This window comes from Prinia subflava, unplaced genomic scaffold (genome assembly GCF_021018805.1).
Source record: "Prinia subflava isolate CZ2003 ecotype Zambia unplaced genomic scaffold, Cam_Psub_1.2 scaffold_63_NEW, whole genome shotgun sequence".
Taxonomy (NCBI): Eukaryota; Metazoa; Chordata; class Aves; order Passeriformes; family Cisticolidae; genus Prinia; species Prinia subflava.
In genome coordinates, this window is record NW_026961070.1 from 158,288 (window position 1) to 175,296 (window position 17,009).

General features: G+C 70.4%; 4 protein-coding genes across 4 annotated transcripts; 2 read left to right on the forward strand and 2 right to left on the reverse strand.

The window, feature by feature from the left end:
• On the reverse strand, positions 1–3,192 carry EPO (erythropoietin). Its single transcript, XM_063425282.1, is given in 6 exon segments — positions 1–133; positions 541–656; positions 659–695; positions 1,596–1,682; positions 2,335–2,471; positions 3,129–3,192. Coding segments are annotated over 6 exon segments (567 nt in total). The 3' UTR covers positions 1–7.
• Positions 3,193–5,064: 1,872 nt separating this feature from the next.
• On the reverse strand, positions 5,065–6,334 carry POP7 (POP7 homolog, ribonuclease P/MRP subunit). Its single transcript, XM_063425269.1, has 2 exons — positions 6,225–6,334; positions 5,065–5,999 (listed from the first exon to the last, which is right to left on the reverse strand). The coding sequence occupies exons 1-2, from the start codon at positions 6,317–6,319 to the stop codon at positions 5,498–5,500; spliced, it is 597 nt and encodes a 198-aa protein (XP_063281339.1). The 5' UTR covers positions 6,320–6,334; the 3' UTR covers positions 5,065–5,497.
• A 61-nt stretch (positions 6,335–6,395) lies between these two features.
• Positions 6,396–11,806, forward strand: ACTL6B (actin like 6B). Its single transcript, XM_063425251.1, has 14 exons — positions 6,396–6,769; positions 7,301–7,377; positions 7,617–7,782; positions 8,344–8,444; positions 8,528–8,625; positions 8,839–8,933; positions 9,501–9,607; positions 9,970–10,059; positions 10,140–10,201; positions 10,279–10,393; positions 10,614–10,694; positions 11,129–11,224; positions 11,495–11,581; positions 11,670–11,806. The coding sequence occupies exons 1-14, from the start codon at positions 6,745–6,747 to the stop codon at positions 11,748–11,750; spliced, it is 1,281 nt and encodes a 426-aa protein (XP_063281321.1). The 5' UTR covers positions 6,396–6,744; the 3' UTR covers positions 11,751–11,806.
• An 884-nt stretch (positions 11,807–12,690) lies between these two features.
• Positions 12,691–16,967, forward strand: MEPCE (methylphosphate capping enzyme). The gene is made up of 4 exons (XM_063425245.1): positions 12,691–13,970; positions 15,300–15,518; positions 16,244–16,370; positions 16,778–16,967. The coding sequence occupies exons 1-4, from the start codon at positions 12,768–12,770 to the stop codon at positions 16,828–16,830; spliced, it is 1,602 nt and encodes a 533-aa protein (XP_063281315.1). The 5' UTR covers positions 12,691–12,767; the 3' UTR covers positions 16,831–16,967.
• The last annotated feature ends 42 nt before the right edge of the window (positions 16,968–17,009 follow it).

A 17,009-nucleotide genomic window follows, 5' to 3' on the forward strand; every position in this document is an offset into this window, starting at 1 on the left:
GCAGCTGTCACCGCGGGCAGGTGTCCGCCAGGTACAGCCGCACCTTTCCCCGCAGGAAGCGGCTCAGGACCCCCAGGAGCCGGGGGAGGGTCCGGACCCGCACGGGGGCGGGGGGCGCGGGCGGGGGCGTGGCCTGGGGGGAGCGGGGGGAGGTTTAGGGGGAGCCAGGGACCCCGCAGGACCCCCCAAAATCCCCCCTGACCCCCTAAAACCCCCCAAACCCACACCTGGCCAGGGCAGGGACCACCAGGAGCCACCCAGGACCCCCCCAGACCCTCCCCCAGGCCTCCCCATGATTGTCCCAGCCCCCAACCTCCCCCGGACACCCCAAAATCCTCCTCAGATCCTCCCCAATGCCCCAGAAACGCCCCAAGCCCCCAAATCCCCCCCAAACTCACTGAAATCACCCCAGAATCCCCCCAAATCCCCCCAAACCACCCAAAATCCCACCAAATCCCCCCCGAATCCCCCCAAACCCCTCCCCAAATCCCCCCAAACCCCTCCCCAAACCCCCCCAAACCCCCCCCATTCCCCCCGTACCGGCGCGGGCAGCCCCCGCAGCAGCCGCGCCAGGCTCCGCGCGGCCCCGTAGGCGCGGTCCAGGCTGGGGCGCACCCGGGGGTCCCGCAGCAGCTCCCGCGCCCGCAGCACAGCGCCGCCTGCCCCGCCGCCACCTCCCGGGCCCGGGACGCCGCCTGCGGGGGCGGCGGGGGGCTCAGCGGGGACCCCCCGACACCGCCATCCCCGCCAGGGACCCCCCGCCCGCCCGCTCCTCCCCGCCTCTCCCCGCGCTTTCCCGGGTTTTACCCGATTTTTCCCTGATTTTTCCCGATTTTTCCCGCTTTCTACCCGATTTTCCCCGATTTTTCCCCGATTTTTCCCGATTTTTCCCGATTTTCCCCCGATTTTCCTGGTTTCTACCCGATTTTCCCCGATTTTTCCCGATTTTTTCCCGATTTTCCCCCAATTTTCCTGGTTTCTACCCGATTTTTCCCGGGTTTTACCCGATTTTTCCCGATTTCCCCACCCCGCTTCTCTCCATCCCTCCCCGTTCCTCCCGGTTTCAGCCCGGTTTGTCCCGTTCCTCCCAAGCTTTGCCCTCTTCCTCCTCATTCCTCCCCGCGATTTTTTTTTTCCTTTTTGTCCCCGTTTCTCACCGATTTTCCACGTTTCTCCCTGGTTTTCCCTCTTTCCCCGTTTGGCCTCACTCCTCCCCAATTTCCCCCAGTTTCCCCCAATTTCTCCCGTGTGTTTCCCCCCGTTCCCCCGCGTTTCACCAAATTATTCCCAATTTCTCCCCGGTTCACTTCTTCCTTTCACAAGAAAAGAATTCCCCATTTCCACAAGTTGTGCCCCATTTCTTCCCCTTTTCACCCAATTCTGCCCTGTTTCCCCCCATTTTTCCCCATTTCCCAGGATTTCTCCCCCAGGGTTTCCCCCATTTTTCCCCATTTCCCAGAGTTTTTCCCGATTTCCCGTGTTTCCCCCCCGTTTTTCCCGTGTTTTCCCCCCGTTTTTCCCAGTTTTCCCCCCGTTTTTCCCATTTCCTCCCTGTTTTTCCCGATTTCCCCCGTTTTTCCCCCATTCCCACTCACGTCCAGGCTCCTCCAGAGGTTGAAGTTGACGCCGGGGTCGGGCACGGCCACGGCCTCGGGGAGGTCGCAGTGGGGGCCACACCCGGCCTGGGGGGGGAGGGGACACGGTGACACCCCCGCCACCCCCCGGGGGTCCCCACCCCCCCCCCCCCGGGGTCCCCGTGTCCCCAAACGTGTCCCCACCCCCCTAAGGTGTCCAACATCCCCAGGGTGTCCCCCCATGGTGTCCCCATGTCCCCCCACTGTCCCCCCCCATGGTCCCCGTGCCCCCCGCATTGTCCCCAAGCCCCTCCAAAGTCCCCAAGCCCCCCAATGTCCCCATGTCCCCCAATATCCCCATGTCCCCCGCATTGTCCCCAAGCCCCTCCAAAGTCCCCAAGCCCCCCAATGTCCCCATGTCCCCCCAATATCCCCATGTCCCCCGCATTGTCCCCAAGCCCCCATTGTCCCCAAGCCCCCTCGCTGTCCCTGCTGTCCCCATGTCCCCTCACCGCCCCCCACTATCCCCATGTCCCCCCCATTGTCCCCATGTCCACTGCATTGTCCCCAAGCCCCCCATTGTCCTCAAGCCCCCCTGCTGTCCCCGCTGTCCCCAAGTCCCCCGCTGTCCCCGCTGTCCCCTCACCGCCCCCCGCTGTCCCCGCGCCCCCCGCTGTCCCCGATGTCCCCGCTGTCCCCTCACCGCCCCCCGCTGTCCCCGTGCCCCCCGCTGTCCCCGATGTCCCCGCTGTCCCCTCACCGCCCCCCGCTCGGCGTCGCGCGCCTCCAGGATGAAGCGCTCCATCACTCGGGGGTCGCAGAGCGAGGGGGGGCCCTCGGGGGGGGGCTGGGGGCGCCCCGGGACCCCCAACAGCAGCAGCAGCAGCGCACACAGCCCTGGAGGCGCAGGGGGGGGTCAGCGACCCCCGGGACCCCCGGGACCCCTCGGGACCTCCGGGACCCCCCCGAGACCCCCAGGACCGCCCGAGACCCCCAGGACCGCCCGAGACACCACGGTCCTTTGGGACCCCCCGGAGACCCCCCGGACCCCCCGAACTCCCGGGACTCCCGGGACCCCCCCGAGACACCGCGGGACCCCCCCCGAGACACCGCGGTCCTTTGGGACCCCCGGACCCCCCGAACCACCGGGATCCCCGGAGACACCGTGGGACCCCCGGGATACCTGAGCGCCCCCCCTCACCTGAGTGTCCCCGCCCCCAGGGTCTCGGCGGCCCTGGATGTCGGGGACCCCCCAGACCCCGGGGACCCCCGGGATCCCCCGAGACATCACGGTCCTTTGGGACCCCCGGGATCCCCCGAGACACCGCGGTCCCCCCCCAGGACCCCCACCCACGTGGTGTCCCCCCCTCACCTGTGTCCCTGCCGGACACCTGAGCGTGCCGGACACACGTGGGGACCCCCAGCCCTCCGAGCCCCCCCACCCGAGACCCCCCCCGGTCACCTGCGCCCCCCGCCCCGCGCCGGTCCCGCCGCACACGTGGGTGTCCCCCCCTCCGCCCCTCCCCCGCTCTCACCTGGGCCCCTCCCGCTCACCTGGGTCCCTCCCAGCCCCCTCCCCAGCCCCTTCCCGCGCCCCCTCCTCACCCGCCGCCCCCATCGCCGGCTGCTCATGGCACGGGGGTCCCTGGCGGCCCCGCCGTCCCCGCCGCGTCCCCCGGCCCCGGCCCCGGTTAATGTTTGATCCGAGGGGCCGCGGGGCCGGAAGGGCCCTTGGGGGGGGGGGGTTTCCATCCGCTCCCCCCCCGCCACCCCCGCCCCCCGGACCGTCGAGGAAAAGGCCGCGCCGGCCGCAGCACGTCGGCCCCTGGCCACGGGCCACCCCCGGGCCGGCCGCGGCGCCGGACAGGCGGGGGGGGACACCGGGGGACACGGGGGGGACACCGGGGGGACACCGGGGGGGGGACACCGGGGGGGACACAGGGGGGACACGGAGCAGGGGACATGGAGCGGGGCACACGTGGGGGACACCGGGGGGACACAGCAGGGACACCGGGGGACACGGGGGGGACACCGGGGGGACACAGCAGGGACACTAGGGGAGACACTGCGGGGGACACGGAGCGGGGGACACGGCAGGGACACCGGGGGGACACGGCGGGGACACCAGGGGGGACACGGCAGGGACACCGGGGGACACGGGGGGCGACACGGCAGGGACACCGGGGGGGACACGGAGCAGGGAGAGGAGGAGAGCCCAGGGGGACAAGGTGGGGACACGGGACAAGGTGGGGACACAGGGACAAAGTGGGGACACGGGACAAGGTGGGGACACGGGGACAAAACGGGGACATGGGGGCAAGGTGGGGACACAGGGACAAGATGGGGACATGGTGGGGACACGGGACAAGGTGGGGACATGGGGACAAGGTGGTGCACACGCAGATGGGAGATTGGGGATGAGGACAGCAGTGGGGACAGGGCAACGCGGAGTTGGGGACACACAGGGACAGGGGCTGGGGACAGAGCTGGGGACACGGGAGAGCGGGACGGGGACAGTAGCAGGGGACACAGGGACAGTGGCGGGGGACACGGGGACGTCGGGATGGGGACCCGGGGATGCCAGAGCGGGCGGGGATGGTGGCACCGGGATGGGGGGACAGGGATGGCGACAGGGACACGGGGGGGACACGTGGTGGCGGGCGAGGGGCTGGGGCTGGCGCGGCGACACGGGGACACCCCCGCGGGGCCGTGGGAGCGCGGTGACACGCCGGCGGTGACAAGGGGACGCGCCAGGCCGGGGGATCCCGGGATCCCGCGGAAGCGGCCGAACAATGGGGCAGCGTCACCGGCCCCGTCCCCAGCGCCACCGCGGCCCCGGGGGCGGCCCCGGGGACCCCCGCGGCGGGCAGGGACACGGGGGGGACACGGGAGGTGACACGGGAGGTGACACGGGGGACCCGCGGGCCCCCTGCCAGGCCGTACGTGCGGCTCCGCACAGCCCGGCCGCGGGTCCGGCGCCAGCGGGGCCAAAGGGCACCCGGGGGCGGGGGGACGGCGACAGCGACGTCACGGACGCCGCCGGGTCCCCCCCGCCTCCCCGCCCGTGTCACCCCCGGCAGGGACTCCCCGACACGGCCGGGACTCCCCGGGGACGGGGCTGCGCAGCCGAGGGTCCCCTGGGTCGCCTCTGTCACCTGGGTGTCCATTGTCACCTGGGTGTCTCTTTGTCACCTGGGTGTCTCTTTGTCACCTGGGTGTCCCTTTGTCGCCAGGGTCCCCCTTATTTTCCCACGCTCCCCCAGCCCCGTGGCTGCTCAGTGTCCCCTGGACCCCCCCCCGACGTCACCCAGGTCCCCAAATCCCCCCCGGGGTCCCCCCCGTTGTCACCCGAACCCTCTCCCTGTGTCCCCCCCCTGGTCCCCCCTGTCACCTGGGGGTTTCCTGCCCCAAATGTCACCGATGACGCAGAGGAAGCCCCAGCCCCGCCCCCGCCCCCCAAATCCCCCCCAAGAAAGCCCCGAGGCGCCGCTGCCACCATCACCGACTTTATTGGGGTATCACGGCCCCGTGTCCCCCCCAGGGCCGCGGGGGGGCTCAGGGTGACATCGCGGGGCTGGGGGGGACACGGGGCGGCCCCGGTGGTGGCACCATCCGTGTCCCCAAGGCACCGGCGTCCCCACAACTCTCGGTGCCGTCCTGGTGTCCCCAAGACCTTCAGTGGCGTCCCCACGGCCGCGACACACCTGGGGACACCTGGGGGGCTCCCATGGAAGTGACGTAGATCGGGACACCGGGGGAGCCCCCCAAGACACCGGGGAGCCCCTCAGGACACCGGGGAGCCCCTAAAATATCGGGGGACCCCTTAGGACAACGGGGGAGCCCCCCGGGGAGCCCCCCAAGACACCGGGGAGCCCCCCCCGCATTTTGGGGAGCCCCCTCGGTACACCGGGGATGCCCCCCGGTCAGGCGCAGGGCGCCTCCCTGCAGAGGCGGATGTGGATGGCGGAGTTGTGGCGGGGGGCGTCGCCGTCGTCGCGGTCGCCGCGGTCGCGGTCCCCGCGGAGGGGCACGGAGGAGGTGCTGGCGTGCAGGCGCAGCGCGCCCCCCGCGCCCGCCTGCAGCTGCAGCGCCAGGTTGATGGTGCGGGGCACGGCCAGGCCCAGCCCGTGCAGCCGCAGCTCCCCGGGGGCGGCCCCGGGACCCCCGCCCGGCCCGGGACCCCCGGGACCCCCGCCCGGCGCCAGCAGCCGCTGGCAGCGCCGCAGCTGCGCGCGGAAATCCGAGCGTGACGTCACGAACACGTCACTGCAGCCGGGGGCGGGGCCCGGAGGGGGCGGGGCCGGGCCCCGGCGGCGGCGGCTGCGGCGGGAGGGAGGGGCGGCCCCGGGGGGGGCACCGGGGAGAGACCCCCCAACCGGGGGAGGCGGCGGAGACGGGGCTGCGGGGGGGCGGCCCGAGGACATTCTGTGAAGGGGGGAAAAAAGGGGAGGGGGCGTCAGGGGCGGGACACTGAGAACCCCCCCCCCAAAATCCCGGGATCCCCCCCGGCCTCCCGCACCCCGAAAATCCCCCCGGGGACCCCCCCAAACAGACCGAGACACCCCCCGGGCTCCCCCCAAACGCCCCCTGACCTCGGACCCCTTCCGGAGACCACCGGGACCTCCCCCCAAAATCCCCCCCCGCCCGCACCTCGCGCGTCCCGCGGCGCCGCCGCTTCCGTTAAAGGCCACGCCCCCAAAGCCACGCCCCCAGCGGGAACACGCCCATCTAAGCACCGCCCACATCAAACCACGCCCCCCCGAGCATTTTTGGGCGATTTTGGGTTTTTTTTTACGGTAAAGGGGCAGGGTCGCGCCCGTCCTCCCCTCTCGCAGTGCCCCTCACCCCGAACCCGCCATTTTGGGGCTTCTCTTCACCAAACCCGGGGATTCTTCCCCCGCCGTAGGGACCGGGGTGGTCGCGTGGGAGGGGCTTAAGGAAAGCCACGCCCCTTTCCACCCGGATCGCAGGGCCACGCCCGTAAACAGGAGGAGCCTCGCCCCGCAGGCCACGCCCCCTCCCGCGCTAACAAAGGGCCGCGGCCCCTTTAAGCGCCGCCGCCGCGGCCAATGGGCGCGCGCGCCGCACGGCGGGCGCTGATTGGCGGCGGGCTCGGCCCCGCCCCTGGCCCCGCCCCCCGGCCGGCGCTGTCCCGGTGCTGAACGCGGCCATGAGCGGCGGCGTCTACGGCGGCGGTGCGGGGGCGGGGCCTCGGGGGGCGGGGCCTCGGCGGGAGGGGCGGGGCCTCGGCGGGGGCGGGGGGCACGGGCGGGGGGGCGGAGGGGTGGGGGATGGGGGGGGTCCCCGAGGGTTTGGGGGGGGTCCCCGGTGTCACCGTCCCTGTCCCCCGGTGCGGGATGGGCGCCCCGGAGGTTCCGCGAGAGCCTGGGGGATTTTGGGGGGGGTCTCATTGTCCGGGGGGGTTCTCGGTGTCACCGTGTCCCGGTTCTGTGTGAACCGGGGGGTCCCGGGGGTATTTTGGGGGGGGGGGGTCCCGGTGTCACCATGTCCCGGTTCTGTGCCAGCCCGGGGGGAGGCCCCGGGGGTATTTTGGGGGGGGGTCCCGGTGTCACCGTGTTCCGGTTCTGTGTGAACCGGGGGGTCCCGGGGGTATTTTGGGGGGTCCCGGTGTCACCGTGTCCCGGTTCTGTGCCAGCCCGGGGGAGGGTCCCGGGGGTATTTTGGGGGGGGTCCCGGTGTCACCGTGCCGCCGCCCCCTCCCCCAGATGAGGTCGGGGCTCTGGTGTTCGACATCGGCTCCTTCTCGGTGCGGGCTGGTTACGCCGGCGAGGATTGTCCCAAGGTCGGTGTCACCGTGTCCCCTCTGGGCTGTCCCCAAGGCGGGGTCGGGGCTGTCCCCCCGGTGGGGTCAGTGCCATCCCCTCAGTGACACCGCGCTGTCCCCTCGGTGGGGCCGGTGCTGTCCCCTCAGCGGGGTCAGTGCCATCCCCCGGTGACACCGCGCTGTCCCCTCGGTGGGGCCGGTGCTGTCCCCTCAGCGGGGTCAGTGCCATCCCCCGGTGACACCGCGCTGTCCCCAAGGCGGATTTCCCCACCACGGTGGGGCTGCTGTCCCCGGACGAGGTGTCCCTGGAGCTGGACGGGGACAAGGATAAGAAGGGCGGGAAGGTTTATTACATCGACACCAACGCCCTGCACGTGGCCCGCGAGGGCGTCGAGGTCCTGTCGCCCCTCAAGAACGGCATGAGTGAGCGGGGACATGAGGACACGGGGGGGACATGGGGTCAGTGGGGACATGGGGGGATATGGGGACATGGGGGACAGCAGGGACACGGGGGGACATGGGGGACACGGGGGACAGCAGGGACACAGGGGGACATGGGGGGGACAGCAGGAATATGGGGGACACAGGGGACAGTGGGGACACAGGGGACAGTGGGGACATGGGGGGATATGGGGGACACGGGGGACAGCAGGAATATGGGTGGACAGCGTGTACAGTGGGGACACTGGGGACAGCAGGGGACAGTGGGGACACTGGTGACACAGGGGACAGTGGGGACATGGGAGGATATGGGGGACAGTGGGGAGATGGGGACACTGTGGACAGTGGGGACATGAAGGGACAGCAAGGCTGGGGGGACATTAGAGGGACACTGGGGACAGCAGGGGGACACAGGAGGACTTTGGGGGACGTGCAGGGACGTCACAGGGACATCACAGGGACATCAGGAGACACTGGCAGGGCGCAGGGGACGGGGACGCCCCCAGGGCCACCCGCCATGTCCCCCCGTGTCCCCCGCGCCAGTCGAGGACTGGGAGTGCTTCCAGGCCATCCTGGACCACACCTACGGCAAACACGTCAAGTCGGAGCCGGGGCTGCACCCGGTGCTCATGTCCGAGGCGCCGGTAGGTGCCACCCTGGGGGGCGGGGTGCGTCCCCGGGTGTCCCCTGGGTGTCCCCTGGGTGTCCCCAACGTCCCCAATTGCAGTGGAACACCCGGGCCAAGCGGGAGAAGCTGACGGAGCTGATGTTCGAGCACTACAACATCCCGGCCTTCTTCCTGTGCAAGACCGCCGTGCTCACCGCGTATCCTGTGTCACCTGTGTGTCACCTGTGTGTCACCTGTGCCACCAGTGTCACCCCTGTGTCACCCGTGTGTCACCCAGCGCTGCCCGAGGGGGGCAAGGGGGGCGCGCCGGGGGGTCCCAACACAGGTCAGTGTCACCTGTGTCACCTGTGTCCCCCGGGGGCGGTGGTCAGCGGTGTCCCCTGCCCGTTGTGGCCCCTTGACCGGCGCAGCTTCGCCAACGGCCGCAGCACCGGGCTGGTGCTGGACTCGGGCGCCACCCACACCACGGCCATCCCCGTGCACGACGGCTACATCCTGCAGCAAGGTGAGCACACCTGGGACACACCTGGGACAGGTGGGACACACCTGGGACACACCTGGGACAGGTGAGAGCACACCTGGGACACACCTGGGACAGGTGAGAGCACACCTGGGACAGGTGAGAACATACCTAGGACACTCCTGGGGAGAGGATAGTCACCTGGGACACACCTGGGACAGGTGAGAACACACCTAGGACACACCTGGGACAGAGGAGAGCACACCTGAGGCAGGTGAGAACACACCTGGGGCAGGGTGGGTGACCTGGGACACACCTGGGGCAGGTGAGAACACACCTGGGACACACGTGGGGCAGGGGAGAGCACACGTGGGGCAGGTGAGAACACACCTGGGGCAGGGTAGGTGACCTGGGACACACCTGGGACAGGTGAGAACACACCTGGGACAAATGAGAACACACCTGGGACACACGTGGGGCAGGGGAGAGCACACCTGGGGCAGGTGAGGGCTTACTTGGAGCAGGCGCAACGGCCACACCCCACAGCCAGGTGAGCGCACACCTGTCCCAGGTGAGCGGTGGGAGGAGCCTGACGTCGGCCCCGCCCCACAGGCATCGTGAAGTCGCCGCTGGCCGGGGATTTCATCTCCATGCAGTGCCGGGAGCTGTTCCAGGAGCTCAACATCGACATCGTGCCCCCCTACATGATCGCCGCCAAGGTGGGCGTGGCCAGGGCCAAAACCAAGGCTCCTCCCACTTAGGGGTGGAGCAGTCCTTAGTCCCGCCTCTTTGGGGTGGGTCTATTCTATGGCTCCACCCCCTTGGGGGAAAGCCAAAATTTGTTAGCTCCGCCCAGTTTGGGGGTGGGATCATCCAATAACTCCACCCCTTCGAGACCACACCCCTTATTTAGCCCCACCCCCTCAGCGACATTGCCCTTAGACTCCTCCTATCCCAGCTCAGGGGAGGCTCCACCCCTTTCCTTTAACCACGCCCCCTTTTAGCATCATTAACTCCCAAGCCCCGCCCCTTTGGGGGCTGGCCACGCCCCCACGCCCCCCGGGACCCCCCCCATTTCCAGGAGCCGGTGCGGGAAGGGGCCCCCCCGAGCTGGAAGAAGAAGGAGAAGCTGCCCCAGGTGTCCAAGTCCTGGCACAACTTCACCTGCAACGTGAGTCGGGGGCATTTCGGGGGTCCCCGAGGGGGGGTTCGGGACCCCGACCCCCTTTTTTGGGTTTTTTTTCCCCAAAGGAGGTGATCCAGGACTTCCAGGCCTCGGTGCTGCAGGTCTCGGACTCCCCCTACGATGAGCAGTGAGCGCCGGGGCTCCGGGGGGTTCTGGGGGGGTTTTGGGGTGGGGAGGGCCCCCCAAATCCGCTGTCCCCCCCAGGGTGGCGGCGCAGATGCCGACGGTTCACTACGAGATGCCCAACGGGTACAACACCGACTACGGGGCCGAGCGGCTCCGCATCCCCGAGGGGCTCTTCGACCCCTCCAACGTCAAGGTTTGGGGGTCTCGGGGGGGTTTGGGGGTCTCGGGGGGCGTTTTGTGGTCCTGGGGGGGTTTTGGGGACCCCCACCCCCAGCTTCTGCATTCCTGACAGCTCTTTGACTCTTCCAGTGTCGAGGTTTGAGGGGGTTTCTGGGGTCCCAGGGGGTTTGGGGGTTCCTAGGGGGGGTCCCGGGGGGTTTTTGGGACCCCCCCTGACCCCCCGGTTTCCCCAGGGGCTCTCGGGGAACACCATGCTGGGCGTGGGGCACGTGGTGACCACCAGCATCGGGATGTGCGACATCGACATCCGGCCGGTGGGTGCCCACCTGGGGGAGGGGGGGGCCACCTGGGACACACCTGGGGCAGGTGAGAAGATACCTGAGACACACCTGGGGGACAGGAGAGTGCACCTGGGGGAGGGGGGGGTCACCTGGGACACACCTGGGGCAGGTGAGAAGATACCTGAGACACACCTGGGGTAAGGGGAGTGCACCTGGGGGGGGGGGGGTCACCTGGGACACACCTGGGGCAGGTGAGAGCACACCTGGGACACACCTGGGGCAGGTGAGAGCACACCTGGGACACACCTGGGGGAGGGGGAGTCACCTGGGACACACCTGGGGCAGGTGAGAGCACACCTGGGGCAGGGTGGGTGACCTGGGACACACCTGGGACAAGGGAGATCACACTGGGGAGTGGCGGGGTCACCCCGAATCCCCCCCGGTGTCACCCCTCGTCCCCTCCGCAGGGTCTCTACGGTAGCGTCATCGTCACCGGGGGGAACACGCTGCTGCAGGGCTTCACCGACCGCCTGAACCGGGAGCTGGCACAGAAAACGCCCCCGGTGAGGGACCCCCGAGCTGGGCACGGGGGGCTGGGGGAGACCCCGGGTTATCCCCCCAATTTGGGACGGGGGAGCGGATGGGAACCCCCAACTGTCCCCGGGAGGGACCCCCTGAATCGGGGACGGGGGAGCTGGGGGGGTCTGAACCCCTCTCAGGGACATTTGGGGGGTCCCAGGCTGGGCCTGTGGCTTTCTCCCAGTTATCGCCAGTCCCTCCCAGTTGCCCCCCCCAGTGATTCCCAGTGCTCCCAGTGACCCCCCCTCTCCCAGAGCATGCGGCTGAAGCTCATCGCCAGCAACAGCACCATGGAGCGGCGCTTCAGCCCCTGGATCGGGGGCTCCATCCTGGCCTCGCTCGTGAGTCCGGGGGTCCATGGAGAGCCAGGGGGATCCCCCCACCCGAGACCCCCCAAAACCCTCTCTATCGGCCCCCGATTCCCCTCAGGGCACCTTCCAGCAGATGTGGATCTCCAAGCAGGAGTACGAGGAGGGCGGGAAGCAGTGCGTGGAGCGCAAGTGCCCCTGAGGGGGCGCGGAGCCCCTGAGGGGAAAAACGGGGAAAATACCAATAAAAGCGGCGAATCACACCTTGAGTCGGCTCTGAGGCGTGTGCGGGGCCCGGCGGCAGTGGGGGTTAGCGGGAGCTGTCGCTGTCTGGCGCTGAAATCTTTTTTTACCGATTCTCGCGGTTTTCCCCTCAGAACGGCGCTTCCCGCGCTCTCGGTCACGTGACCGGGGGGGGTGTGTGAGGGCCCGCGAAGCGCGCGCGCGGGGGGCACGTGCCGGGCGCGGGGCACTGCGCAGGCGCGAGAGCGCGCGACGGCGAGGGGGCGGGGACAGGAGGGGGCGCGCGCGAGACGCGGCGGCGCCGCCCCGCGGCCGCGGCGGGAACCGCGCGCCGCTCTCGCGAGAGCCGCGCGCGCGCCGCGCGCCCCGTTACCGGGCGGGGATAAACCGGCTCGGTGACGTCACGAGCGGAACGGTAACGTGAGTACGCGGCCGAGGGACGGAGGAGACGCCGGCGCTGGAACGGGAGGGGGCGTGCGGGGAGAAGGCGGCCCGCACTGCGCGCGCGCGGCTCCCGCAAGGACTCCAACTACCGGCAGCCCCCGCGCGCGCGGCGAGGCCCCCGCGCGGGGCGGCCTAGCCGCGCCTGCTCCGCCTTCCGGCCGCCCTCCCTCTCCCTTCCCGCACCCCTCCCGCCCCCCGGACCTTCAGCAGGATCCTCCCGCCCCCTCCCCGCCCGCCGCTCCCTCGCGCACAGGCACCCGCCGCGGCCACCCCGAGCTCTTCAGGCCCCCTCTCTCTCCCCCCGCGCGCCCACTCCCGTGATTGGCCGCCGGGCGCCCCGCTGCCGCTCCGATTGGCGGCGCGCCGTCTCCCCGCCCCGTTTGTTGGGCGTGCCCGCTCTGGGCCCCGCCCCTCGCCTATATAAGCGGCGGCGGGCCGGCGCGGCGCTGCCATCGCGGGCGGGAGGCGGCGGGCGCGGACGCCCCGCGCGCGCGGCTCCCCCCGCTACCCCCGCTCCCCTCTCCGCCGGCGCATGCGCGGCGGCGGCGCGGCGCAGCGCGCAGGCGCGGGCCGGGCCGCCATGGCGGCGGCGCCCGAGGCCTTCCTGGTGCCGCCGCCGCCGCCGCCTCCTCCCGCCGCCGCCGCGGCCCCGCCGGGCCCGCCCGAGCCCCCGCGGCCCCGCAATGGCCTCCGCGCCGCGGGCGGCGGCGGCGGCGGGAAGCGTCGCAGCAGCTGCGGCGCGAAGCAGCCGGCGTGGAAGCGGCGTCGCCGCGCGGCCTCGGAGTGCGGCCCGGTGCTGCCGTCCGAGTTCCTGCTCGGCGGGAACATCTTCGACCCGCTCAACCTCAACAGCCTCCTGGACGAGGAGGTGAGCCGCGCCCTGAACGCGCGCACGCCGCAGTCCTCGCCGCTGCCGCAGCGCGGGCGGGACCCGGTGGAGATCCTGGTGCCGCGGGACATCACGGACCCGCTGAGCCTGAACGCGCCCGGCGAGGATCTGCGCCTGGCCTCGCCCGCCAAGAGCGCCCGGCGCCGGCACCGCCACCGCGGCCAGCAGCGCGGGAACGCCGCCGGCAACAACAACACCGCCAACAACAGCACCGGCGAGGAGCCCGCCCGGCCCGCCGAGCCCTCCGCCGCCGCCCCCGCGCCGCCGGTGCCCGCCGCGCTCCCCGCCGCCGGCCGGCACCGCAAGCGCCGACGGACTGTGAGCAAATGCGAGGGGCCGCGGCCTCCGCCGCCCCCCGCCCCCGTTAACGACAACAGCACCGAGAAACCGAAACCCCCCGAGAAACCGAAACCCCCCGGGAAGGCGGCGCAGCGGCCGCGGCACCGCGTGCGCAAATTCCAGTACGGGAATTACTGCAAATACTACGGGTACCGCAACCCCGACGTGGAGGACGCGCGGCTGCGGGCGCTGCGGCCCGAGTGGTTCGCGGGCAAGGAGGTGCTGGACGTGGGCTGCAACGTGGGGCACCTGACGCTGAGCATCGCCAAGCGCTGGGCGCCCGCCAGGGTGGTGGGGCTGGACATTGACGGGCGGCTGATCCGCTCGGCGCGCCAGAACATCCGACACTACCTGTCCGAGGGGCTGGGCGCGGGCGAGGGGCCGGGGGCGGCCCGCAGGGGCTTCCCCGCCGCGCTCTCGGCCAGCCGCGGGCCCATCGCCGCCCCGCAGCTGCCGCCGGACGGGCCCGGCGCCGCCGATTTCCCGCACAACGTGGTGTTCGTCACGGTGAGGGGGCCGGGGGGGCTGGAGCGGGGTCTGGGGGGGTCTCAGGTGGGGTTCGTGGGGGGCTCGGTGGGGCTGAGGGGGTGGCAGGTGTGAGGAGGGGGCGAGGGGGGGTTTGGGGTGGGTTTGGGAGGGCTGGCAGGGGCTGGAGCAGAGTCCTAAGCAGATCTCGGGTGGGTTTTGGGGGGTCTGGATGGGGCTGAGGGGGTGGCAGGTGTGAGGAGGGGGCTCGGAGGGGATTTGGGGTGGGTTTGGGGGGGCTGGAGCAGGGTCCTAGGTGGGTTTTGGGGGGTCTGGATGGGTCTGAGAAGCGTTTTGGGGGGTCTGGATGGGGCTGAGGGGGTGGCAGGTGTGGGGAGGGGGCTCGGAGGGGATTTGGGGTGGGTTTTGGGGGGGTCTCAGAGGGTCTAAGGAGGGTTCCGGGGGGGGTCCGTGGGGCTGGGGGTGTCAGGCAGGTGTAGGGGGCCTGTGAGGGTTTCTGGGGGGGTTTTTTGGGGGGTTTGGGGGGGGTTTAAGGGGCTGCAGGGGTCGAGCAGGGTTTTGAGTGGATCTGAGCTGGGTTTGGGGGGTCTTGCTGGGCCTGGGGGGGTTTGGGGGTCTCCAGTGAGTCTGGGGGGGCTCGGGTGGGTTTGTGGGGTGGCAGCTGGCACAGGGGGGGTTTGGGGGGTCTCGGTGGGTCTGGGGGAGTCACCGGGAGGTTGGGGTGGGATTGGACCCCCCATCCCATCCTGGGGGTCTGCGTGGGGCAGCTCCGGCGCCCCCAAATCCCTCGGGTGGGGTTCAGCCCCCCAAGAACCCTTCAGAGGGGCTCAGTGTGCGCCCCCCACCCCCTCATTCACCCCCAGACCCCCTTAGAACCCCCCAATGACCCCCCAGACCCCTCTATAACCCCCCAGCCCCCCTCCCCGTGCCCCCACCCCTAAAATCCCCTCGGGGGGCTCTCCCCACCCCCTTTTTTCCCCCCAGACCCCTCTGTGGGGCTCAGCCCATGCCCCCCACCCATAAAATCTCTCCAGAGGTGCCATAAAACCCTTCAGAGGGGCTCAGTGTGTGCCCCCCACCCTTCTCATTCCCCCCAGACCCCTCGGTGGGGCTCAGCCTGTGCTCCCCACCCCCCCAGACCTTCCCCCCACCCCCTCATTGCCCCCCCAGACCTCCTCCACACCTCCCCACGCCCCGTGCCCCCCTGACCGTGCCCCCCACCTCCCCCATTCCCCCCCCCAGGGCCTTCCCTGCCCCCTCCCCACGCCCCCTGCCCCCTTCCCCGCCCTCTCCCTCCTTCCCTGCCTCTCCCCAAGCCCCCTCCCCTCACTCCACGCCCCCTCCCCGCAGGGTAACTACGTCCCGGAGCGGGAGGAGGCGGTGCAGGCGCAGCGCCCCGAGTTCGACGTGCTGCTGCTGCTGTCCCTCACCAAGTGGGTGCAGCTCAACTGGGGCGACGAAGGCCTCAAGCGCCTCTTCCGGAGGGCGTTCCGGCACCTGCGGCCCGGGGGGCTGCTCCTGCTGGAGCCGCAGCCCTGGGAGTCCTACCGCAAGCGCAAGGGGCTCACGGTGAGCGGGGAGGGGTCCTGAGGGGTCTGGGGGGGGTTATAGAGGGGTCTGGGGGGGTTATAGAGGGGTCTGGGGGGGTTATAGAGGGGTCTGGGGGGGTTATAGAGGGGTCTGGAGGGTTATAGAGGGGTCTGGAGGGTTATAGAGGGGTCTGGGGGGGTTATAGAGGGGTCTGGAGGGTTATAGAGGGGTCTGGGGGGGGTTATAGAGGGGCTGTGGGGGGGTTATAGAGGGGTCTGGAGGGTTATAGAGGGGAATTGAGGGGTCTGGGGGGGTGTCGGGGGGCTGCTCCTGCTGGAGCCGCAGCCCTGGGAGTCCTACCGCAAGCGCAAGGGGCTCACGGTGAGCGGGGAGGGGTCCTGAGGGGTCTGGGGGGGTTATAGAGGGGTCTGGGGGGTTATAGAGGGGTCTGGGGGGTTATAGAGGGGTCTGGGGGGGTTATAGAGGGGTCTGGAGGGTTATAGAGGGGTCTGGGGGCGGATAGAGGGGTCTAGAGGGTCATTATAGGGTTCTATAGGGGTCTGGGGGTTCATTGAGGGGGTCTGGGGGTTTGTAAAGGGGTCACAGAGGGGTCTCAGGGGTCACACAGGGGTTACGGATCCCGGAGAATTTGGGGTCCTGGGGATTTTGGGGTCCTGGGGATTTTGGGGTGTGGGGATTTTGGGGTGTGGGGATTTTGGGGTCCCGGGGATTTTGGGGTGCCGGGGCTGACCGTGCCCCCCCAGGAGACGACGTACCGGAACTACCAGCGGATCCGGCTGCGGCCGGAGCAGTTCCCGGCGTACCTGACCTCCCCCGAGGTGGGGTTCGAGCGCTGCGAGCTCCTGGGGACCCCCCAGCACAGCTCCAAAGGTGGGGACCCCCAAATCCCGGGGGTGGGACCCCGAATCCCAGAGGGGGAACTCAATTCTCAGGGGTGGGACCCTGAATCCAAGGGTGGGACCCCAAATCCTGGGAGGGAACCCCGAATCCCAGGGGTGGGGTGGGACCCCAAGTCCCAGGAATGGGACCCCAAATCCAAGGGTGGGACCCCAAATTTTAGGGGTAGGTAAAATCCTACGGGGATTTTAGGGGGCCCCTGGTTTGGTAGAAAAGGAGGTTCTGGTGGGGTGGGGGGACACCCCGAATTGGGGGTTTGGGGTAACCCAGCGATTGGGGGAGGGGAAGTCACCCCAGATCCGGGGGGGTTTGGGGCTGGGGGTGCCTGGGGTGTGAATTTGGGGCGCCCCCCCTCACCCGGTGCCCCTTTGCCCCCCCAGGGTTCCGGCGGCCGATTTATCTCCTCCACAAGGGCCAAGGCGGCGCCCCCTGAGCCCCCCTGGGCCCCCCCGGTGTGGGGGGGCGCGGTGGGGAGGGGGCGGGGGTCGCTCCCCTCCCCCACCAGATGCCAAACGGGGGGAGGGGCTGTGTTTGCTCCCCCCTCCCCCCGATTTTTGGGGTGTTCCCTCCCCCCCCCCCGCGGGCGTTTGCCGTGGTTTGCTCTGTGCGAGG